Raw genomic sequence first — 25,254 nt, 5'->3', positions numbered from 1 at the left:
GAATCGGATTTATTTCTCCAAAGCCTCATAATGAAAAATAAAATTGATTAGAAAGTTAGAGCTTCAGAATGAACCAACCTGTCAATAAATTTTGGGATGACTTCTTAGGGGATTTTTTTTTTTTTTTAACACCAAGAAACAGATTAATGAAAAATAAAGATTCACTTGAAGGCTGAGTCACTTCATTTTAAGACTCCTTCCATGAGATGGATCGCCACTGCTTTATGACATAAATTTGCAATCAGCCCTATTGGTTTCTTAATGCTTCAGAGAAATATTGTTAGGATTGATTTAAATTCTAAGTGTGCCTTTTCGGGGAAGGCTGGGTAGGGAAGAAAGAGAAGGAAAGAAAAAAGAGAGAGAGAAGAGAGGAAGGAAGGGAGGGAAGACCTGTCAAGACTCACACAAATATATGAGTATTTATGCATGTATGTAGCAGGGTATGCCTGGATGCCTATCCGTGGCCTCTGCCAGTATACATTGATGTGAATGAAGGTTGCATGATGCTGTGTACAGGTGTATATAACAGTATAGGAGGCTCTGGGTGTACAGGCATGTGTGTCATTATCTAATGATGTACATGTCAGAGTGTGTGTCAGTATGGATGTGAATATGTAATATGATAGTATATGTCACTATGAGAACAAAGATATCTTGAAGATATGTTTCTGTGTGTGTGAATGTGCGCACACATATGTGTCAGGTACAAGACCCAGATTCAGAAATTTGCCTACTTGCAAACTAGCAAACAGTGCTGCCCAAGCGCAGAGAGAAACATTTTCAGGCATTCACAAAGAAGTCAAGTCTGTTAAATACATGTACATACACCCATTTTGTGAGTTCAAAACAATTATGTTAAATTTAAAACTTCATTTTATTGAGTTAACAGCGTGCTTAAAAATGCAGTTTATTTAAAACATTCATTGAATTAAAAAAACAGTGGGACTGTTTTACTAACTTAATTGTTTTTGATCTCACTTTTTTTAGCACAATAAAAAGGTGTGCTTCTAAATTAACTTCATTGTCTTTAAAACCCTGATTCAGGCTCATTTTCTATGCACCGGGATTGGTGCGCTCTCTCAATTTATAGACAGGGAGGTCTTCTCCTTAAAGGACCCAGTTTCTCTTTATGGGTCTAAATGCATCTGACCAGGGATAGGTGTGTGGTTGTTTTCATTGATAGGTTCATGGCTCTAAATGTGAGGAGATATATTGGGATTGTGTGTGTGCATGAGAGAGAGAGAGAGAGAGAGAGAGAGAGAGAGAGAGAGAGAAAGCAGGTGTGTGTGTGTTTGTCAGGGTTCAGCTTGGAGTGAAAATATGTTTTCCACTCCCCAGACTGAGGCCAGTGGAGTTTTCTTCATTCACCAACCAAATGGAGTCAATCCTTCATTCCTGTCACCCTAGCCAGTGCTCCCAAATGCCCCTCCCCACCGCCTGCCCTTGCCCTTCTCTGTCACTCCATCTGGGAGTGCACAGCCCAGCCCATGGCCAGGTTTTGGGGGAAAATCCAGCTGCATGCTCCAAGAGTGGCTGGGCTCACATGAAAGTCAAAGACCTTTTTTCACTGATAAAATATATATATCATTTTATAAACTTAAAATTTACCATTTTAATCATGTTTATGTGTACAGTTTAGTGGCATTAAGTGCATTCACACCGCTGTGCAACTGTCACCACTGTCCATCTCCAGAACTTTTTCATCATCCCAAACAGAAAGCCTGCTCCCATGAAACAATGACTCCCTATCCACCCATCCCCAGCTCCTCATAACCTCTGCTCCGCTTTCTCTCTCTATGAATTTGTCTACTCTAGCTACCTCATAGAAGCAGTATCATACAATATTTGTTCTTTTGTGTCTGGTTTATTTCACTTAGCATAGTATTTTCAAGGTCCATCATGTTGCAGCATGTATCAGAATTTCCTTCCTTTTTAAGGTTGAATAATACTTCTTTGTATGGATATACCATACTTTTTATCCATTAATCTGTTGATTTCACTTTTTGGCTATTGAAAATAATGTTGCTATGGACATGGGTGTACAGATATCTGTCTGTGTCCCTGCTTTTACTTCCTTTGAGTATATACCCAAAAGCAGAATTGCTGGGTCATGTGGTAATTCTATGTTGAACTTTATGAGGAACTGCCAGGCTGTTTTCCACAATGGCTACCACACTTACATTTCCACCAGGAGTACACAAGGCTTCCAACTTTTCTCCAAATCCTCACTAACACTTGTTATTTGCCATTTTTTAATAATAGCCACCTAATGGGTGTGAACTGGTATCTTCAAACTCTTTCTTTTTATTCAAATTAATCACTCTTCTCCCTCTTCGTCTGGTTACTTTTTGTCTGCTGTTTCATTTCTCCCAGGCCCCTGAGCCCATGCTAAATGATATCCTCTTTCATTCATTCATTCATGCATTCATTCAACAAATATGTATTGAGGGCCTACTACAAGCCAGGCACCATTCTAGATACTGAGAGAACAGCAGGAAACAAAACAGACAACATCCTCATCCTCCTGGCACTTACATGGATAGATAGTCAACACATTAAAAAATATAGAGAGTGTCAGATGATATTAGTGTTATCGAGAAAAATAAAGCCAGAAGACATGTCAGGAGTACTGAAGAGAGGGCAGGGTGCAATCTGACTTAAGAGCTTGAGAAAGGACACCACAGAGGTGAGGAGGCAAGGCTATCCAAGGAAGGAGTGTTCCCTGTGCGCTGTGAACAGCAAAGAGACCAGTGTGTGGGAGTGTAGCAAGCACGGGGGAGAGGAGATGGGTACAAGAGGTAATGGGGGTCAGTCACATAGGGTTGTGTAGCCATTGTAAGGACTTGGGCTTTCACTCTGAGTGAGATGGCAGCCTTTAAAGGGTTGGGAGCAGAGGAGTGACATGATCTGACTTTGGTTGTAAAAGCCTCATCTCAGAGTGTCACTATGTCTTGTCTCCCCACCCCACCCCACCCCCCGCCAACCCTATGCTCACAGGCACCCAAGAAGGAGCTACAGAATGGCGTGATCCGGGGCTACCAGATCGGCTACAGAGAGAACAGTCCTGGCAGCAATGGGCAGTACAGCATCGTGGAGATGAAAGCCACTGGGGACAGCGAGGTCTACACCCTGGACAACCTCAAAAAGTTCGCCCAATATGGGGTGGTGGTCCAGGCCTTCAATCGAGCTGGCACAGGGCCTTCATCCAGCGAGATCAATGCCACCACCCTGGAGGATGGTGAGGGCACCAACAGAGGGTAAAGGGTGCAGATCCTGGCCATGGGCAGAATCAGAGCTGACAGAGAGGGGTTGAGGTCCTTCCACCACTCTTGGGCCCCAGCACAGTCTCGTGGTCCACACAGGCTCCCTGGATCCCTCCATCTCCTCTTGCCCATTGGCTCCTTGAGCATTGCTTGGTCTGTTGAACACCCCAGGCCTCTCCATCCATTTGGCTAGTTCTCTATTCATCACTTGCTGGCGCTGTGCCCATTAGTCTATCTGTTGACCTGTTGGCCCATCTGATTGTCTTTCTTTGCACTCTCCAACGATGCTTTTCCTTCCACCTTTTCTTCCTCCCTTGTTCTGGACCTCACCCATCTCTCTCCCCATGCTCTTTCCTCTACACCCTATGATGATCCTCTTGCATAGGAGCAAGGCTGGATGCAGAACCCAGTGATGTGGACTCAGAATGCATGGGAAAGGCACATCTGGGGGAGTAGCTGTCCAGAGCCCACACCAGTGTGCCTAACCAAACACTGAGCTCCCATCTACCCAGGGCCATGCCGGGAAATAGCTAGAGCAGGCCCACCTCTGGCATCCATTAGGGCACCACCTCCCCTGCTTTGGTGGGTGGGAGCCTAGAACTTCCAGCAGGGAGAGATGTCCATGGGCTGGGGAGTCCTTTTCCAAATGGAGAAGGAGAAGAAGGAAGTTTCCAGCAGCATGTGCTTAGCAGTTTTTCATCCTTAATTAAGGCCCTCGTTAGCCTGTCAGCACCCGATCGTTTCCTGGCAATATTAGCGCTCCTCCCGGGATATTCAAGGGCCCCTGCTTTAGCAGTAGTGTCTTTTCCATAATTATATTACCTTCATTTTGTTCAAACGGGCAATCTGTATTAGTTTATTACACTGGGTCCCTAATTACATGGTGCTTATATTTTTACACCTAAGTAATATGAAACAATAATCATTGTCAAAGAGGATCGTTAGGATGATATATTATCATTTAAAGGCTCATAAAAATTAGAGTTGCCTCTTGTGGGGTAACGGGATCTAATTACCTTCCATCCAGCCTGTGTCTCCTTTCTCCTACTGAAAGCGAAGCAGGTGAGGCCTTTGCCTTTGCCCTCTGGCTTCTTGGAAGCCAGTAGGAAGTGCCACCCTAGTTCTCCCTAGGCAAGGTGGCTCCTGGGGCCTGGTGTCCCCACCCTCTGTCATCTCAGGAAGGGCAAGCTGCACCAGATGAACCCTGGGAGTGAAATTTAGGTTAAGCTCAAAGGGAGCTCTCCTAGGGAGAGGGCTAAAGGCAGGGCAGACCACCCAAGTTGGTCTCAGAGAGTGTTTTCCATCAATCTTCTGAGGCATTTGGCTGTATTTGTGTGCAGGGACAGGGACAAAGCTGTAACGATCTCAGAAGTCCCAGAGGCATCTATGGAAAATATTTTCCCTTTCACCAGGGTTAGCTGAAATTCTCTTCCCTCTTTTCTTTCCCTTTAGCTTGGCACAAGGACACAAGGGTCCCTAGACCCAGGCCTTGGCTTAGGTCACCTGGTCAGGTGACACCAAAGATCTGGCAGCCATCAGGCAACCTCATTAATTACTGATACCTCCAGGGCCATCTTAGAGGTCATCCAGGCTCTGTTACATTCAGCAGAGCTGGACTCCCTGGGCTGTGGTGCCCACTGGTGAATTCCTGGGGGCTCATGCCCAGAGTTCATCAACCTTTTTCCCCCAGTATTTACCCAGAACTAGGGATATGCCCCCCCAAAAGCAAGGAACCAGGTCCATTAAGACTGCTATTGACCCAAATCTCCTGGAATTGAGACTTGGTTCACTTCCTGGCCCAAACTCTAATCACTCATGAGTCAAGAGGTCCTTCCACTTTTCTAACCTGAAGCTCCTCTGACTGGGCAGCAGGGCCTGGCCTGGGACACATGTGTGGTGTTTACCTCCCTGACTGAGCCCTTGGGTTCCTCCCTCACCCCATGCAGTGCCCAGCCAGCCCCCTGAGAATGTCCGGGCCTTGTCCATCACTTCTGATGTGGCTGTCATCTCCTGGTCAGAGCCCCCACGCAGCACTCTCAATGGCGTCCTCAAAGGCTATCGGGTCATCTTCTGGTCACTCTACATTGATGGGGGTGAGTCTGCTGGGAGTGATGGCCGGGTCTCAGGGTGAGAGGCACAGGGTGGTGGGGTCTACACTCATGCTTAGTTAGAGCTGAGCATATTCCTGCAGGATGTCAAATGGAAGTGCAGCCTCCCTCTTCTGCACATATTATCCAGGGACCAGGGTCACCTTTCTGGTTGGGGGGAGGGGCACCAGCTGCTCCTAGACAGCAGTATGTTTGGGAATCACTTGAGGGGTGATAGGGGCATATTTGCTTTCCTGATATAATGTATTGATGTGAGGCTTTATGGCCAGACCAGTCAGGGTCCCAGCAGGGTACAGTGGCATACCCAAATGGGGCCATTGAAGAGAGTTTAATGAGGAGGGCACTGCTTGCAGAGGGTGTGGAGGGAGGTTGAGATTAACACTGGCAGGAAGCTCTCACTGTCTAGAGCTAAGGGGGCAAGAAGAGGAAGCAGGATTTGCAGAACCCAGAAGCCAGCTAGACCTTGTGCAGGCACTGAGACACACAGCATGTGCCAAGCAGAAGGGTAGACAAGGGCCTGTGTGGAGCTGGGGACAGGAATGGCAGAGAGCACCTTTGGGTGCTGTCCTTCCCTAGGATGCACTGATTGAAACAGGCTTGTGTGGCCCCACAAACTGACCAGGCCCTGCCCACTGAGGTACACAGCCCTGGAAGTGAACAGAAAGCCTGCAGTCATGCCAGCCAGACGCCTAGCTTCCCTAACTAGGAAATGTTCTGCTGGGGTCACAAAGGGCTACAGTAAGTTTGCTCCCAAATGCTCACCCTTCTGCTCCCAGCCCTGGCCCCTTCCTTCTTTACCAGAGGCCCCAGCTCTTGGCATCTCTCCAGGGCAGCTGTCCTCCCCCTTCCCACCTGGCTTCTGCTCTGCCCAGACACAGTGCCAATAGTGGTGTCGTCCCCCTTTCACCACCTCCACTGTCTTCTCCAAAAGCACAGAAGCCTGACTCTCAGGGATTTGATCGCAGGATCTCCCAAGTTCTTACGTTATGAGATGCCTGCCTATCTGTGCTGAGTCAGGTAACAGGTAATCCCTCAGTTTTCAGAACTTGCTTCCCCTTTTCTAAGCCTGCAGGCTTTCCCAGCTAAGCCCCTTCATGTGAGGAAGACATTGGCCTCTCTGATGTCCAAAGTCCACCTGGATTGTTGGCTACACTGCCCTCTTCCTAGAAGAATCTCTTCTGGGTCTTTCTCTGGCTCCAGTCCTGGATAGGTCTGCCCTGGTTTCTGACCTCCTAGAAAAGGAAGGTCCCTCTGCTCAGGCCTCCAAGATTTCCCCAAACTGACCTGGAGTCCTTTTACACTGGCATGGCATTCTTACTCTCCAGATCCTGGCAGTTTGCTGCCCTCCCCTGGTTCAGTCCTCTGCCTGGGACCCTTTGCCTGCACCCAGGCCCTGGCAAGGTGCTGGGGTAGTTTTGCAGGACATGCCTTCTACAAGGCCTGTCCTCAGCCAGTGCCTGTCTTTCTACAAGCCCAGCAGTCTCAGGGAGAGGGCTGTCAGCTCAGGTGCCTGTCTCTTTTCCTTCTTCTAAGACCATGGCCTTCCCGTGGGACCCTCTACCTGAGGTTTTCTTCAGTTGATGGCAAGTTCCTTTGCATAACCAAGATAATGGGTCCTCACTGAGCAGGAAGAAGTCCTCACTATTGAGAGTTCAGCATGCTAGCCCAGAGCAGTCCGATGCAGCCTTAGCCTATCCAAGTCACCCCAGGTTGATATACTGCCTAGGGAGAGCTGAGAGCCCCAGTAGGCTCTGGGGCAGCAAGGAGGAATGGCTGTGACTGTCCCGCCTGGCGTGGGCCCCCTCCACATCCAAGCCACTCCTGGGCTGCCTCACATGAAGAGTGGGGTTGGATGGCTGAGGGGGAACTGTTGCTTAGAGAGGTAGAAACATGGAAGTATTCTAAAGGGAGCATATTAAATTGAATTTGGTGCAATATCAGCTGGGTGCTGAGACCAGGCCAGCAAATGCTGTTCGCCCTGGTGGGGCCACTTGGGGAGAGATGTTGCCTGAAAGCAGTGCCCCAAATCTAGCCCCACATACCTTGAGGTAGAGGACTGGAGTCAAAGATTGGGCTCAGTGCAGCAGGCCTAAGTGGACACAAGACTGGCGGTGGGGTGGCGGAGGGACCATGGTGAGGCTGGCCTGGGCTGCGTTCAGAGGCTGCTTGTGTCCAGCAGAGTGGGGTGAGATGCAGAACATCACGACCACACGGGAGCAGGTGGAGCTGCGAGGCATGGAGAAGTTCACCAACTACAGTGTGCAGGTGCTGGCCTACACCCAGGCCGGGGATGGTGTCCGCAGCAGCGTGCTCTATATCCAGACCAAGGAGGATGGTGAGTGTCTGCTGCAGGCGGCCAGCCTCAGCCTGAGGGGGAGACTCTCCAGGACCTGCTGCCGAGCATGCCTTGGGCCGCTCACTGCACACCCAACCCAAGGAGAAGGGCGAGAGCAGAGCACCATCCTTCCTCTTGATCTTAGAGGATGCTGGGGCCCTGTTTTGAGAGAAAGAGCTTACAGTGGGTGGTGGTGAAACACTCAGGGACACATACATGAACATAGGAGCAGCCATTACCCAGATAAAGCCTCTCCTCCTACCCCTTTGTGGCACCTGCTCCCCTGCAAGGTTCAGCTTGCTTTCCTCTCCATACAGAAGGTTGAGGTTGAGGGGGAACAAGAACATCACCCACATACCCCAGGTTAGGGACCTGGCAGTCACCCTGCAGAGGCCCCAGAATTCACTAGGTGTGCTGGGGGTCTCTCGGAAAAGGAATGGAATGTGCCTCCATTTTGAGCTGTGGTCTCAAAGCTATTCTCCAAGGAAGCAGAACTGGAGGAAAACCAGAGATAAGGAGCCAAGACTCAAGGGTGGAGTAATAAAATAAGGGGGTGGGGGAGATTGGGGGCTGGGTCAACACAGCAGAGAACAGATTGGGAGAAGGGCCAGACTTCCATCCAGGGCCCTCACCCCACCCTAACCCCATGGCATAGTTGATTCTGTAACATTCTGAGCCAAGTACTATATTTTCAGAAAAGCTTGTTTATGTGAATAGCAGCTAGCCCACAATGGGCACTTAAGAAACAGTGGGCATTGTTGGTATTATGGCTTCTTTTCCACTCTGCCTCAGTTTTTCCAAAGTCTATGTTCTACCCACACAATTTGCAAAAGGTACAGGGGTTAGAGAAGTTGGGGGTGGGTGGGGGAGACTCAGCCTGCGAGTAGTGGTGGAGAAGTTCCTAGAGCAGGCAAGCACTCAGTGACCAGACCAGTTTCCAGCTCAGCTTAATGCTTCCCATTCTCCCCAAGTTCCTCCCTTTCCATCAGATCAGTCCCTCCTCCTTAAGCTCTGAGCAATTTAATATTTACCAACCTGCCTGCCCTACTTTCCCTGTCACTAATCCCCCCAATCAGGGCTTCCTGGGACAGCTCCAGGCAGAGCCACCTGCTCTTATGTGGAGACTGAACTGGGATGGTGCTCAGAGCCCAGCCCTGCCAGTGCCCAGGGTCAGACTCTAGAAGTAAATCACTCGGGCCCCCAGACTCCCCGCATCCTATTCCAATGTAGTGCCTGAGCCACAGCATCTACATGTGCCTTTAGCTGATCAAGGCGAGGCCCCACCAGGGGATCCAAGGCCAGGAGTGCTGTCCCTCCCTGCAGTGAGCTTTCAACCATCTGGTCTAGAGCTGCCCGGGGAACCACACACAGAGACGCACACAGGCAGGGCCAGGCCCCAGGCGGCAGCTTCCCAGAGTGGAATGAGCACTGTAGACATGCATGCCCCAGTCCTGTCAGTTAGCACCACGTCACTTAAATTTCTGAACCTCAGCTTCCTCATAATAAAATGGGGACAAGTAATATCTCATCAATTGTTGTAAGAAGCAAGTTAACTGTAAAATTCTTTCTAAAACGTCAAGTGCTAGCAAATGGTAGTGTTTTTTTTTAAGGCTACCAAGGTGCTGGCAAAAAAATGTGAACCCAGGTGCCCCAAAGGAAATTGTTTTCCCCAAAAGGAGGCCTAAACCAGAGGAACTGACAATCAGATGAACTCTCATCCAGAACAGCGGTCATAACATGGCCTGTGTATGATTGCTGTCATAGGTATGATTTAACCTTCCCAATAGCCCTATAAGGTAGGTCTTACTTCCATTTTAGAGGTAAGAAAACTGATGCCTAGAGGGCTAAAGCAACTTATTGAAGGTCACTCTGCTAATAGGTGGCCTATCAAGGCTTCCTTGCCTCCAAATCCTCTGTATCTTCCATCATACCACTGTATTAGTTAGGAAGCTTTTGGTTGTGAGCACTACAACTAAAAAATATCTAAGCAATAAGCATGTTTATTCTCAGACATAACAAGAAGTCTTGAGTAGGACAGGTCCAGGGTTGGTTAACTCAGTGGTCCCCATCCCTCTGCTCTGCCATCATCAGCATGTCATCTGTTCCTCTTGTGACTTCAAGAGGACTGCAGCTCCAGGCGTCACACCAAACAAGACAGAGTTCAGAGTGAGAGAAGTGGTCTCTTCCTATGGGCGTGCTTCTCTTGAGAGTGAAAGAAACCTTTCTCAGAAGCCCCCGCAACAGATTTATCCTCATTTCCCATTGGCCACAGTGGGGCAACATGCTTTCTGTTAGGCCGTTCACTGAAAGGGGAATGGAATTATCATGGCCGACTTACCCCAAGCAAAATAAGTCCTCCAGTGTAGGTGACAGAGACAGCTTTCTCCAAGCAAAAGTGAGGCTCTGTTTGCAAGGAATAGGAAAAATAATTGTGGGTGGATAGGCAGAAAACCACGCCTACTCCACCAGTGCTGCCTCAGCTCAACCCCAGCACATTGTCCAACGCTGCAGCTCCACCTCTGCCATGGAATCTTAGGCAAATATCGTAATCTAAAAGCACTGTCGTGCCCTGTCTACCACCACCAACCCCTCCCCTCAGGATTTTGCACTTTTCCAAAGGAAAAAAATTATAAGAAAACTTAGAGAAAAGCAAAACAAATAAAAGGATAAAATACAAACATATAAATTCAAATCCAGATCTCTCAGTCTGAGCTTGGTTTCAAGCTTATGAACAATAAAGCTTCTTGCCTACTCCTCAGCTCCCTTGTGAATTCCAAATCTAGACACATGGCCTCAGAGTGCAAAGTTGAATTGGACTTAGACCACTTTAAAGATCTTTAACTGAAGAAGAGTCTCGACTAGACCAATGCTTTAGGAAGATAAGTTTTGTAGGAGTGCAGGGGACAAATGACAGGAAGGAGGTGGGAGGGATGAGAACTAGTGTCAGAGAGGCTGTGAGAACCTGTGGGCATCTAGGCAGAGAAGAGAAAGTGTGTGCCAGGTGGCAGCAGTGAGACAAAGGGAAGAGGAGGGCCAAGTTTAGAGAAGCATATCAGAGGATTTCCACTTCCAGCAATGGTGGACTAGATAACCCAAACCCACTCTCCTTCTTGCTGAGCACACTATAAAATCTGAATAAAATATTTTTTAAAACACCTGCTTGAAGGCATCAGATTGTTGGCAGGAGAGTGAAGAATTACTGGGCCAGGATCCAAGGGAGAACGAAAGCCCAGAAGGTAAGCCTGGCATTTGGAGCAGTATTTCCCCTGGGGGACATTTGCTGAATTGGGAGGCAGTTGCTGAGAACCTGAGCAGCAATTACAAAGACATGAATTGGAGGCCAGGGCCTGCCAGGGTGTGTGTGTCTGTCTGGCGGAAACCCCCCTCACTTTGAATTAAGCCCATGCTGCAGGACAGCACTCTAGGATTAAAAGCGGACCAAAAGTAGACAGGTCAGCTTCAGATCATCTCAGTGATGAAAGATATATTGAAGCAACTCCAGGTTGCTAAGTGCCCAAAATTGCAGGTACCTGTCAGAAACAAACATGAACTCTCTGTTTAGAAGATTACATCATCTGAGGCCTCAAATTAGTTTCACAGACAATTTTGTAAATACTGTGCCTGGCATACAATAAAAAATAAAAAAATAAAGAATAATGTAAACAAAAGCCAGCAGAAAAAGAAATAAACCGACAAGAATTCCAAACAGGTTCCTTTTTAAAATCAAATATGTACTTTTAAATAACTATTCTTATAAGATTGAAATTTTAAGAATTTTAGAAACTCTCAAATGGAAAACCTAGAAACAAAAACTACTAATACCTGAAATAAATAACTCAGCAGATAAAGTTAAGTAAATGAGACACAGCTGAGAAGATAACTAGTGAACTAGAAGTTAGGTCAGAAGGAAATACCCAAATGAAGCACAGAAAGATGACTTAATGAAAAATAAAAAATCAAGTAAGACATAGAACAGTGATTTTCAAACTTGATGGTGCATACAAATCACTTGGGGATCATATGAAAATTCAGACTCTGTTTTAGCAGGCGTAAGGTAAAACCTGAGATTTTACATTTCTAACATGCTCCCAGGTGATGCTGTTGCTGATCTATGGACCACATTCTGAATATCAAGGACATAGAAGATGCAAGAAGATATTCCAGAGAAGAGGAAAAAGACAGTGGGGCAGAAGAAAAAATGTCTGAGAACTTTTTAGAACCTTTGAAAGATATCAAGCCACAAATGCAAGAAGCTCTACAAACTCTACAGTCAATAACATAAAGAAAACCACACCTAAGCTCATCATCATAAAGCTGCTAAACAAAAAAATGCAAAGAGAAAAGTCTTAAAAGCAACCAAAGGAAAAAAGGAGTGACAATTAGATTGTCATCTAACTTATCAGAAATAATGGAAGCCAGAAAACAATGCAATGGTATATTTAAAGTATAAAAGGAAAATAGTTATCAACCTATGACTTTATGCCAAGCAAAATATTCTTTAAGATCAAGGTGAAATAAAAACTTTTCATATAAACAAAAACTGAGAGACTTTATCACCAACATACTTTCCCTAGAAAAATATTAAAGGGCATTCTTTAGCTAGAATGAAAATGACCCCATGCGTAACCTCAGTGATGCAGTGTGGGAAGAAAAGCAATTAAATTGTGAATAAGTGGGTAAATATCAATTAATATTGACTGTATAAAAATAATGATGATGATGATATCATCTTAGAGAGTGTCTAAATATTATGCAGAATTAAAATATACAACAGTAGCATGCATGTAAGTTGGAAGAAGATACCTGAAAGTTCCAAGTCCCTTGCATTGTCTGAGAAGAAAAGTGCCAATAATGATATTAGACTTTGGTGAGTTAAAGATTCCTGTTCTAATCTGTTCAGTAACCACTAAAAGTAATGAAAAACTATATAACAACCAAACTAATAGAATGGGAGAAACAGAGCATTTTTTAGAATACGCAATCCAGAAGAAGGCACAAAAAGAAAGAAAAACAAAATAGGTGGGACAAATAAAAAGTATTTAACAACCTTGAATATTTATACCCAAATACATTAATAATTGCATTAAGGATTAATTGACTAAACTCTCCAATTGAAAGATAAACTCTGTCAGACTGGCTGGCAATGAAACAAACTCCAAATATGTGTTGTTTATAGGAGACATCTAAAACATAAAGGCATACAAAGATACAACGTGAAAGATGGGAAAAGATAAAAGGCATACCATGCAAAACTGTCTAAGAGAAAATCGGAATATTAATATCAGGCATAGTATGCTATGTGGCAAAAAGTGTTATTAGAGATAAAATATACTTTGTTATGATAAAAGATTCAATTTACTAGGCAAATAAAACAACTCTAAGTTTGTGTGAACCAAATAACATAACCTCAAAATATATAAAAGCAAAAACTGACAGAACTAAGACAAATAGAGAAATCCCGTCAGAGTGGGAGATTCCAACATACCTCTCTTAACAATTGATAAGAAAAAAAGTATGCAAGGCTAGAGAAGATCTGAACACTACGGTTAGCACCCTTGCCCCAGTGGCCATCCATAGACCCCTGTACCCCACACCTGCAGAGACCCCAAGCAGAGGTGGACTGCAGGACTGTAGCAGCAATGAGGAATGATTGCCAGCTTCTGAGCTCAGGCCCTGTGTGTGTAATGACACTATATCCATTTCAGTTAACTTAGAATTGTTGACCACTTAACTAGATTTTTAAAAGTAGGTAGATGCTAGAAGCTGAGAATCAGGAGAGGGAATGCAAGAATAATAATTGTTGCAATTTATTGAGTGTCTTCTATGTGGCAAGCACTATGCCGGGTGGTTTATTTTAATTAGCACAAATTCTCCCTACAAACCTTTAATGTGGTTGTTATTATGTCCATTATATAGATGAGGAAACTGAGACTCAGAGAGATAAATTAAGTTGAACAGGATACTACCACTACACTCAAAGGAGTGTATAAGCTCTCAGGAGGGAAGACAAGCACACAACAATACAAGGAGGAGGTGGGGTGAAAAGGGAGAGTGTGGGCCAAGGGCAGGAACCTTCCAGTCTCTCAGCCAACCCAGGCAGGCCCAGAAACGGGGGCAGGGGGAGGTCAGTGTCTATATAAATTGGGATCACTTAGAATGGATTTCCCAGCCAGTTCTAAAGTAGACTTTCCCTCCTGAAAACAGAAAGGGCCTAGCCAGCACCTCGAAAGCAGTGTCCTGAGCACATGGCAGGAGACACGATCATCCACTGGCTGATCATAGCCCTTGACCCTCAAGAGGAGGCCCACTCTGTGAATCTCTGGAGTCCCCAGCTTCAAGTTTCTCAGAGGCTAAAAACAACAAAGTGACCAGTATATTTGTTTGGCCTAAATACAAGTTATTAGTCAATAGAGCATTGGAGCAAAGAGCAGGTTAGGGTCACAGGGATCAAGATGAATTCCTCATGGGTTTTATTTCTCTCTTGCAAGCCCTAAATCCTTAGTTCTAACCAAACAGCTCTGAATCTGGACACTCCCAGTGCCTTCATCTCAGAGATTTACAAATTTACAAATCCAAAATGATTGCCTTTCTTCTCCCACCAGTTGCCATGCTGGAATCTCCCCCTTTAAACCATAGCTCAAGGATACCTTCTCCAGGAAGCTCTCCCAGATTGATCTGTCTCACTGTCCCCACCATGTCATTCTTTCCCAAAGGCTGTGCTCCTTCTTTCTCTAAACTGACCTGGTCTTCTCCATGCTCAGTTCCAGGTCCCCCCGCTGGCATCAAAGCAGTCCCTTCATCTGCCAGCAGTGTGGTGGTGTCTTGGCTCCCTCCCACCAAGCCTAATGGGGTGATCCGCAAGTACACCATCTTCTGCTCCAGTCCTGGGTCTGGCCAGCCGGTAAGTGGGCCCAGGGCTGAAGGATGAAAGGGACAGGAGGAAGAAAAAAGTACCTTGTAGATCAGCTGGCTTTCAGGCCGAACGCTGGGGCTGCTTACATCTATGTTTCTACTTGGATTCATGAATAAAAATGGCACTGGTCACACAGAGTGGCAGAAGCCCTACCCAATGTACATTTTGAGTCAGTCCTCTGTTCCAGGGACTGCCAGATTGTCACAAGTCCTGGAGGCTCCTTTGGGTCATGACCAAGCAGGCATGAAAAGGAGACCAGGGCCTTGGCTCTTCCAGTCTAGCTGACCAAGAAAACCCCTAGCAGGCCCCAGAGCTGTTGGTCCCTGGGCACTGGCTGGTCCATGGTCTCCAGAAATAAATTGCTTTCCAGCATGGTCAGTCTGGGCTTGGGGGGCTGCTGGAACTCTGCCTTGAATGGCCCCCTCAGCATAGAGCCAGCTAAAGGGAGGAGAGAAATAGGGGGCAGCTGACAAGGACATCTCTCTAGGCCAGGACCTGGGCCTAACCAAGGAGAGAGGACTGAGAGACTGCAATATGTGCCCCAACCCCGAAGAGGAGAGGGTGACCCCCACACTTGACACTGTGCTAGTAGCCCCTGTCCTCCCACTGAATGCTGAGAAGGGACAGAGGGGCCCCATGGAAAGGAAGTAGAGGATAGAGGATGCGGGTAGGTGCAGTGGGATATGTACCCTCATCCCATAATATGCACCCTTCCCTCTGCCTCTTACCTCCAGCCACTCAACCACCACGTGCTGCTGGGTGACTACTCTGGGGCACACCTGCTCAAGTTATAAGAGCAAGTACAGAGATACCTGCCTCAGGAGGCTTCCAGTTTGTGAGGGGAGGCCAAGGGGTGCCCACTAAAGGGGCAGCAGTTCTGTCCAGGAGATGTCCTTGGAACTGGGGTGAGGTGGAGCAAGAAGCCAGAGGAGCCAGCCTCTCCCTCCATCAGCAACTTGTGATGCGACAGCAGCCCAGGCACCTGCAGATGAGCTTCTGGCAGCCAGAAAAGCTGTCCTGCAATTGCTCAGTCATTGCGTCATCCTCTCCTCCTCTGTGCTCTGCTCTCCTGTGGCCTTTCTCAGTTACCCTCTGGGCCCAGCCCCTTGCCACTGAGGCCCGAGTTCTGTTACCAGAGAGGAAACCCATAAACATCTTCCCAGTGATTCCATCCACTCCTCTCCATTCTCATGGCCACTGCCTCACATGCACAAAAGTGCGCATGTCATGACTGTACAGCCCCAAGACTTCTCCCCGCACGCACAGGCCAACAGCACCCAGAGCAGGGAGCAGGATATTACAACACCCAAGAGGACTTCCTTGTACTCCTTCCCATCACCACCCTACCCGCTGGCAGGGTAACCACTATCCTGACTTCAAATTAGTGTTGCCTCTTTTTGTACATGGTAGAAATAGTCATACCTTTTGTCTGGCTTCTTTTACTAAACATTATTTTGATTTGTGACTTTCACCTGCATTGTTGCGCGTGGTTGTAAACCATTCATTCGCTCTCACTTCTATATAGTTTTCAATTGTGTGCATATACTACAATTTATTATCCATTGATGGACATTTAGGTAGCTCTCAGTTTGGAGCTATTACAGACGGTGCTGCCGTGAACATTCTTGTGTGCATCTCTTGGTGTTCGTGTCTTCCTATTGGGTGTGCACCTAGGAGCGGAATTTCTGGGTCATGGGGTCTGCAGATGTTGGATTGAGAACACCCTGCCATTGCTGGGTGGTTCTGCCAATTTTCCAGTCAATGTTTTCAGCCACGTCTTCTGCCCCTCTTTCCCCTCTCCCTGACCCTTCCCACACTCACACACATTCTAGGCTCTCCTTCCACTAAGCTTGTCGCCATTCTGGGCATCCAGAATGCCTTTTCACACTGCTACACCTCTGCCCCTGCCGATTCCTACCATAGTGCGCTTTTCACCCTCTATTCTGAATGCGTTAGATGGCAATTAGCTGGTCACTCCCCTGCTCCTGCACTGGTCTGTGGGGCCCTGTGAGGACAAGGGCAACAACTTTTCATCTTTGGGTTCCCAGCTGCCAGACATTGTGCCTGGAACATCATTGTCACTAAATACATGTTTGATGAGTGAATTACTAGCAGCTTGGCAATTGTAAAGCCTTAGACATTGGGCAAGTTCCCTTCATACGCTGATGCTCCAGCTTGGGTTTTTGCAGTTATTTCCTGCTCTGATAATGAAGTCTTTCAAAGAGATTGGTGTTCCAGAGCCCAGCCTCCTCATTAACTAGGGCTTTAGGAGCCCCAAGTCAACTGGCTGAGAACCTCAGTCCCAGGACCCAGAGAAGAGCTCCTAGTCCTCATTTCCTTCCTCTGCTGCTGGAGACCCTGGGGCCCTCCCTGCTTCCTCTTCATGTCCTGATCATGTAGAAAACTCCTTTCTCATGGGAAGATTTCTCAGTGGACAGTGTCACATGAAGAACCAGCTGTGCTAGTGTGATAAGAATGTCAGCCACATTTCAGGGTAGGGACTGGGCTTAGTGAGGGGGACCTAACCACCGTATGTGATTTGTGATGTTATCATTTTGCACAAGTATATTACAATTCCAAATAACTGCATTACAAATTCATTTATGAAAGAGCTGCAGGAGTGAATGGTGGGGGTGAGGGCACACTTGTGTATATGTGACTGTGCAAAGCTGTGGGTATGAGTGTGGATTCAGGGCAAATGCATGTGAGTCTGAGTGTATGAGCATGTGTATGTGCAATCCTCAGAACAGATGTGGGAAACTACCTATGGTGCTAGCGCCCAGCAAGCTACTCTTGGAGACAGCAGAGCTGCATTGAGTTCTGTTAGAAATTTTACCAAACACACCCTGGCTGCTGAAGCTCAGTGGATTGAGCATCGTCCCACAAACCAAAATGTTGCCAGTTAGATTCCTGGTCAGGGCACATTCCTGGGTTGCCGTGCAAGAGGCAGCTGATCAATGTTTCTCTTGTGCACCTCTCTAAAATAAATAGATTTTTTTTAATTTACCAAGTGCTTTAAAACATTTGTTGTTTTTCTCTAATTATCAAAGAATGCAATTTATTGTGGAAAATTCTGTAAATATATAAAAGGATAGAAAAGAAAGTAAAATTACTTGTAATCTCATTCCCTAAAGATAAACATTGGCAATGTTTTGGTGTATAGCCTTCCAGTATTTGATCTGTACATACATTTTGGATTTGGGGCTTTTTTTAATTAAAAGAAAATTTTACATAATGTTATATATATAACCAGCATTTTTCATGTAATATATGTACATATATGACCTTGAATCACTGTCTGTACATAATCTGTTTAATCAATCCCTACATTATTCTACATTAATCTATTTTTTAAACTTTCACCATTATAAATAATGTTTCATTAAGCATTCTTCATAAATGTCTCTATGCACATGATTTATTATTTCCTGGAGTAAACTTCTGTAAGACTTCATAGCCCACAAAGACTATTCTTAAGGTTTGCACACACATTTGCAAATTACCCTTCAGAAAGTTCCCACTAGTGTGGTAAGTACATGCTTGTTCCTTGTACCGATGTTAATGAAAGGTATTATATATTTTTCATTTTGCCAGTTGGATTTTTAAAAAGGTGTTTTAAGTTATTTTTTATTTAATTACTAGTAAGGTTGATTATTGTTATATGTTTTTATTAGTTTTTTTATCTTTGGGTAATTATCAATTCATGTCCTTTGTCCATTTTTTATTTGGGCAGCTCTTTTATTTTTTTTTCTTATTGATTTGTGAGTGCTCTTTACATATAAAGATACGCATTTTTTTATCATGTAGGTTGCAACTATTTAACAGTTTATTGCTTTCCTTTGATTCTATTTTTGGTGTACCATAGGTTTTCTTTTACTATAATTTAAATGTATAAATTACTGCCATTTATAATTTTTGCCTTTATTTTTGTGATTAGAAAGACAGATAAGTACTTCCTTATAGTTTCTTCTTTTGTAGTTTTACCTGCTTCTTAAAACCTCTGATCCACTGGGACTTTACTTGGGAGTATGGTTGTGTGTTTGTTTGTTTGTTTTGTTGTTGTTTTTGTTTTCTGATGCCACTGGTCGTGTATTTTTAAAGTGATTTCAACATATTCTTGGTGAGTCCAGTGTAAAAGGAAGGCTGAGTAAGATGCTAAAACCTTCAAGAGGAAGCCAAACGTTCCCTTCCCTGTGTAGAGAGAAACTTACAGTCAGGTACACACTGACATACACAAGCAACTACACTCAACTTTTCTTTACACACACACACACACACACACATACTTCCACCATCACAGGAAAATGAACCAGGAAAAGAACATGTCTCAGTTTAAAATAACTTAAACACAACCCTGCCTCATTGGGACCACACCGTAACCAGATAGGGTAGGAAGAGCTGTATTGCTTTCTCCTGCTTTGCAGGAGAGAAAAACTGAGACCCCAGGAACCATAAGAGACACTTATGAGTCGTATGCCTTGTAAGGACAGGCAGGTGTTGAAACCACTATACCACCCTACCTCATGCACAGATATGAACTACAGATGGGCACACAGTCCCCCAACTACCAGGGCTCACTGTGGCTCTGCACCTATCCCCAGCAGGGACCTCCGGGGTTCAAGCCTAGGTCTCCATGAGGGAGGCAGGAGGAGGAGTTTGCCAGGGAGCGCCGTGTGCATTGAAGAGTGCCTGTGCCTTCTCCTCAGCATTTCCCTGCAAACAGCCTGGGACCTGAGGAGAAAAATATTCTCTCCTGAAATAAGTCATTGAGCCCCTCAGCCCTACCATGGGGCACAGAGAGTGTGATCCTACATCTGTCTGGAGGTCTGTCCCTCCGCACATAGTGAATGCATCTACATGTCTGTGTGTGTGAGCATGTGCATGTGTACATGTGTGTGCAAGATATCTTGACTGCCGAGATATCTAATTATTAATTCCCTCTGGTCTTAGGGCCCCCCATCTGTTCCAGGGGCTCCCCTCCCTAGACTTGCTCACTGATTTCAAAAAGGCTCTAGTGCTGTCCTCCTTTCCTTTCCCTGCAGCTGACCAAAGACTAAAATAAAATGAAAGTCAGCCCCATCCCGCCTGCACCAGGGAAGAGGCTGACAGGAGGTCTGCAAACTAACGCTTATCAAAAGCTGCTTCTCAAATTCATTTCAATATCTGAGCCTCTGGTTTCCAAGGTAACATAATCTTTTCATCAAAGCAACTGGCAAAACCACTGGGATCTGATATTGTTTTGTTGGCAACTTGTCAAAACCGTCATTTGGTTAAAAAAATTTATAGATTTACATAACCTACAAATACATACAGGTTCTGTACTGCTAATAATCATTAATAAAGTGTTGCCCAGTGAAGCTTCCATAGTTCCTCTCTCACCACCTCATCCCCTGAATGGGTTTGCTTCCTGCAAAATGAAGGAGTGGTAACTGGATGGCAAGGCTGGGGGCAACTCTGAGTGGGGACAGGCTGCGGAGCCTGTCTATACCCTAGTAAGTCAAATGCAGTAATTTAGCTCCTTTCCAAATATTCCTTTTCTAAAACTTTTATTGGGACTCTCCCTCTTCTATTCTTCCTTCTCCCAACTCCCACCAGCTCTAAACCGAAACACTCACATTCCCTGGGATTGGAGCCAGAGGTGCCAGCACCTGGATTAGTCAGAAGTAAACTGAGGCTGGCCTGGCAATACCCCATAGCAGACCCCTCACCTCCCAGGGCCAAGCCCAGTGTACACTCTGTCCATTGTTTCTCCAAAACCGGAAAGGACAAGGTAGGCAGGATGCTGAGTCTGCTTCCACAGCCCCAGACCACCAGCACCTCCTCTGAGCCCAGAGCCCCCAGGAAGGTTGGAGTTGGAGTTGGAGGCCCGAGGGCTTCGGTACATGGTACTTCTTCGTCTCTGCCCCACAGGCTCCCAGCGAGTACGAGACAAGTCCAGAGCAGCTCTTCTACCGGATAGCGCACCTGAATCGAGGGCAGCAGTACCTGCTGTGGGTGGCTGCCGTCACCTCTGCCGGCCGGGGCAACAGCAGCGAGAAGGTCACGATCGAGCCTGCAGGCAAGGGTGAGCAGCCTGCGCCTGGGCCAGAGGGACGGCAGCCCCCAGAAGTTCCCTTCTAGAATCCTGGTCCTCCACAATAGGGGGTGTCTCCCCCCACCCTGTCGGAGGAGCTCATCCCACTTGCCTCCCTCTTGCACCCACCAAGACTGGGTCTCTGCTGCCCCCTGACGCCCAGAAAGCTCCACAACAAGCTTGAGGCGGCACTGATACCAAGGGGCTGCTGGGCATGGTGCACCAGGAACCCCCACTTCGAACTGCACTCTGGGGTTGAAAGAAGGGGAAGTTAGCCTCGCTCTGACCCCAAAGGACCCTTTGTTCCAATGTTCGGCTCTTTATAGAGGACTAACGCAGGGTACACTGCTTCCACAGAGCAGAGAGCTGCGAAGAGAGCCCCGTGATCCTGAAGCCTGGGCATCTCCAGCTATGGGGGCCACACTGATCACTGATTCATTCGCGACAGCCATTACAGAGTGTATATCATGAAGGAAACTCTGGGCTAGAGGCCGCACACTGGGTGAATTCGACTGTGCTTGATCTTAGGGAGCACCCTACTGAATCCCTGGCCTGCACATGCATGTGCCATGAGGGCACATGCACCCCACCATACAGGGAATGACAGTTCTGAGGCCGCAACAAGACAGAGATAGCCACACAGAGTTGCTAGTCTGTCCTCTGTGCCACCCCTGGGGCTGGACTTAGCCACACAATCCTTTGGCTTCTGGTCCTCTTCTTTGGTGCTGGACTTCCCTGGGCCTTTCCTCCTGGCCTTGCCTCCTCCCACAGCACCAGACTCTCTAGCCCAAGCCCCGGGACCAGAACTTGGATGGAGTTGAACGAAGGGGGAGTTTAGTTGGGACACAAGAGGCCTCAGGTCTCCCCTGACATAGGCTCAGAGTCAACGAGCATGCACTCAGGGCCTGCAGTGGGGCTTGTTATCCCATCTACAGTGGAGCACTCAGAGGCAGTGTGTGGTCCGCAGGCAGCTGTCGGTGGTGGGGTGGCTCTTCCAGCTGCAAATCAGGGCTCTTCCCACCAGCCTCACTGTTTCTAACCTCCCCTGATCCTTCTTCCCAGAGGCACTACCATCCCCCTCTCCTAGATTCCTCTCCTTCGGGAAGAAACGGGCTGAGAGCCTACAGCCTTCCCAGGACAGCTGGCGCTGGCCCAGAGACAGGGTCTGAGACACAGCGTGTCCTGGCAAAAGGCTGACCCCTTCTCCTGTGGGCATGAAGTAAAACATTCCCAGAGGACTTTGTGCTTCCTAGAATACACCTACACGGCCTCCTAGCCTGTCCTCACAGTAGCCCTGTGAGGCAGGAGGCACAGGTGTTGCTGTTCCCCGCCCCTGACACACACATGCACCGAGATACAGACCAGTTCAGGGAGCCAGCCCCAGCTGTGTGGTAGAACCAAGTCGAGAAACCGGGTCTCTAGAGAACTTGTTGCTCTCCCCAAGGCCCCTGAGACTTCTTTGTTGCCCCAGTAGAAGCCATGTTAACTTGGGCTCCTCTGCTCTATCGAAGTCTTCCCGGCCACCAGGTGCTCCTTCACTGCCGCAAGCTGCCCTTTTCCTGCTTCTCGGCTGCTCCTCCAGACCTCCTTCCTCTCCCACGCCCCAGTGCTCCAGCACTGCCTTCACGGGAGAGGAACCTCCATTCCTGCACCGTATATCTTCCATCTCCCCAAGAAGGGACCCATGGCTTAGAAGGACCCTCTCTCTGGCCCTCTGAAGCCCTCGGTCACTTGGTTAATTTAAGACTTCTACCTGAGGGCCTGGAACCTGTGAGGTGCCTGACAGAATTACCTTCCTGCCGGACCCCTGACCTCTTTGCCCCCCTTGCTTCCCGCAATGCTGCTTGCGCCTGCCAGCCTTCTCAGCGCACTTGGGTCCACCCTGGCTCCGCATTCATAGATGCTCCTTTCTCCTCTGGGCATGTGTGTTGACTCCAGGGTTTTGCGACTTTTCTGTCAATCTACATCCCCTCCCGGTGACCTCAGTCACTCTGCTGACTCCCACATCAGTGTCCATAGTCCAGCCATCTCTCTTATGCTCCACAACATTTATATCTGTTTTCTAGCTGCCCCTCTAGGTGTCCCCAGGCACTTTGGGCTCAGTGTCAGGCTGTCTTCCTATCTCTCCTGCCGGCCCCACTCTTCCTCCCACATGCCTTGTCTCCACAAGGACACTAACACCCACTGAGCTAGCCTAGCTGGAGTCCCAGAAGTCATCCTCACCTTCCCTTCCATCTCTTTCCCGCAAGCCAGGCAGATCCTGAGTCCCAGCAGTTCTTGTCCTGAGCTCCACGCCTCCCTCCGTCACCTCCAGCTGCCATCTTGTCTCTAGTCTACATCCATCCTTCAGGACCAACCACATCAAGCCTTCCTCTGCAGGCAGCCGGGGACTGATCTAAAACTCAACTTTGAACATGTCACCCCTTATAAGCTTCTAGTGGCTCCTCGTGACCTCAAGAGGAAGTCCAGCCTCCTCATTCTGCCAGCAGAGCACTCTGTCCCCATGCTTCTACTCCTGCTCACCCCTCCTGTCCTGCTTTTGCCTGTCCCCCTTTACTGACCCTGGGCGTTGGTCACCCAAACCAAGTATTTGCAGACCCATGCACTTGCCGTGTGATTCAGTCCTCCGTGCCTCTCAGTGCTGTTCCCTCTTTCTGACATGCCTTTCCTTCTCTACATAGTGAACTCCTTAGTCTTCAAGAGTCTAAAGCCTCCCCTGGTCTTCATTTTCACCACCACTGAACAGTCTAGTTCACTCCTCTGTCTTTATACACTTATGAGGACTTGTACCTACCCCAGCCATAGTATTTTCCACCCGTAATGACTTTTTGAAGTACCTCTCTCCCTCTTGGACAATCAGCAACTTGAGGACAGGGAATTAATTTTATTCATTTTGTGAATCCTCAGAGTCTCATGTGATAGTAGACATTTGTTAAATGTTTGGTGAATCAATCACTCCCAGCTGAAATTTCCTGCACCCCCAACCCCAAGTCCAAGGTAGAAGTCACGTAGGAGAGGAAGGACTTTATGCAAAATTCAGAAAGCCCTGAGAAAGGGGGGCAAAGGCAGTGTTGGGTATAGAAGTGGGGTGGCCCTTATCATCTCTTCCTTGTAGCCCCGGCAAAGATCATCTCATTTGGGGGCACCGTGACAACACCCTGGATGAAAGATGTCCGACTGCCTTGCAACTCAGTGGGAGATCCAGCCCCAGCTGTGAAGTGGACCAAGGACAGGTGTGTGCGGGTCCCTGGAAGGATGGGTACCCTGCAGAGAGGAGCATAGTGGAAGAGCCACAAAGAAGACTCAGTGTCTCTCCCTTCCTGCTGGCTCAGCCCTGAGAGGGCCCTACTGGGCCACTCTCAGAAGCAGGCCTGGCCTCTCTGACTCCCTTCTGTTAGGAGTTCAAGATCTCCCTTGCCTGAATGGTAAAAAGGCCAAGGTTACTAGATACTCCACTGAAACTCCTAAGTAAGACCCAAGAATCCAGGGACCCCTAGCAAGCCTCCCTCTGCTCCCAGCTCTATTTGCCTACAGACCTTGGGGAGGCCCTGGGGGAAGGGATGCTTGCCAAAACCCATGCCCCCAACAGTGAAGACTCGGCCATCCCTGTGTCCATGGATGGGCACCGGCTCATCCATACCAATGGCACTTTGGTGCTACGTGCTGTGAAGGCTGAAGACTCCGGTTACTACACCTGCACGGCCACCAACACTGGGGGCTTTGACACCATCATCGTCAACCTTCTTGTGCAAGGTGAGCCCCGCAAGGCAGGTGGGGCTCGGGTAGGGTCAGGGATGGAGAAGGGGTTGAAGTTCCATTATGTGAGAGAGAGGGTTTCTGAATGGAAGGAAAAGACCCACCACCAGGGAGACCGACTCTCAGTGGAACAGAAGTGCCAAATGGGTAAGGAGGCAGGCGGGGCAGGAAGAATGAGTAGGAGTGAGGGAAGCACCTAGAAAGTGGGAAAGCCAGTCACTTATTCTCCTTCCCATTGGGATAGCCCCCATCTCCCCATCATCAGAGGTCCTCCCTTGTGATGGGGGCTGATGGCTTTCTCCTCACAGTTCCCCCGGACCAGCCCCGCCTCACTGTCTCCAAAACCTCTGCTTCTTCCATCACTCTGACCTGGATTCCAGGTGACAATGGGGGCAGCTCCATCCGAGGTGAGAAGAGGGATCTGGATGAGGAGGGGTAGGTACGGGACGGAATCTGGGCCCAGGGGAAGGGCTTCACCCACTCCCACCGCTTGTCCCCATAATGCTCAGGAAGTGATGGGGGTTACAATTCAGACAACAAGGAAATTAACCTACTGCCATGAAAAGTACATCAGCCTAGGTATCTGGGCCTTAGAACACCACTAGAGAGCCATGTGAACCTAAAGAAGTCATTTTCTTCTCTGGGCCTCAGTTTCTAAATCTGTAAAAGTGGACAAACTATTGGATGAGTCCTTCTCAAGCTTGAACATGCATATGGATCACCAGGGGATCTTGTAAGAAGATTCTGACTCAGCAAGGCTTTGGTGGGGGCTGAGAATTTGCATGTCCAAAAGGCTCCCAGTGAGG

At 47.6% G+C, this 25,254-nt stretch overlaps 1 protein-coding gene across 1 annotated transcript in view; it reads left to right on the top strand.

Annotated features, from left to right (window-relative positions):
• Positions 1 to 25,254, top strand: part of DSCAML1 (DS cell adhesion molecule like 1) — a 96,703-nt gene that overhangs the window by 61,547 nt on the left and 9,902 nt on the right. The window contains exons 14-21 of the mRNA XM_090267348.1: positions 2,998 to 3,238; positions 5,210 to 5,356; positions 7,551 to 7,706; positions 14,468 to 14,607; positions 20,530 to 20,683; positions 23,808 to 23,925; positions 24,282 to 24,445; positions 24,757 to 24,855. Coding sequence (XP_090123474.1) covers positions 2,998 to 3,238; positions 5,210 to 5,356; positions 7,551 to 7,706; positions 14,468 to 14,607; positions 20,530 to 20,683; positions 23,808 to 23,925; positions 24,282 to 24,445; positions 24,757 to 24,855 — 1,219 coding nt within the window. The remainder of the gene's footprint in view (positions 1 to 2,997; positions 3,239 to 5,209; positions 5,357 to 7,550; positions 7,707 to 14,467; positions 14,608 to 20,529; positions 20,684 to 23,807; positions 23,926 to 24,281; positions 24,446 to 24,756; positions 24,856 to 25,254) is intronic.

Source organism: Furipterus horrens, unplaced genomic scaffold (genome assembly GCF_987537825.1).
Source record: "Furipterus horrens unplaced genomic scaffold, mFurHor1.1.pri manual_scaffold_2, whole genome shotgun sequence".
Lineage (NCBI taxonomy): Eukaryota > Metazoa > Chordata > Mammalia > Chiroptera > Furipteridae > Furipterus > Furipterus horrens.
Note: the sequence above shows the minus strand (reverse complement) of the source record. Positions and strands in the feature narration are given on the sequence as shown.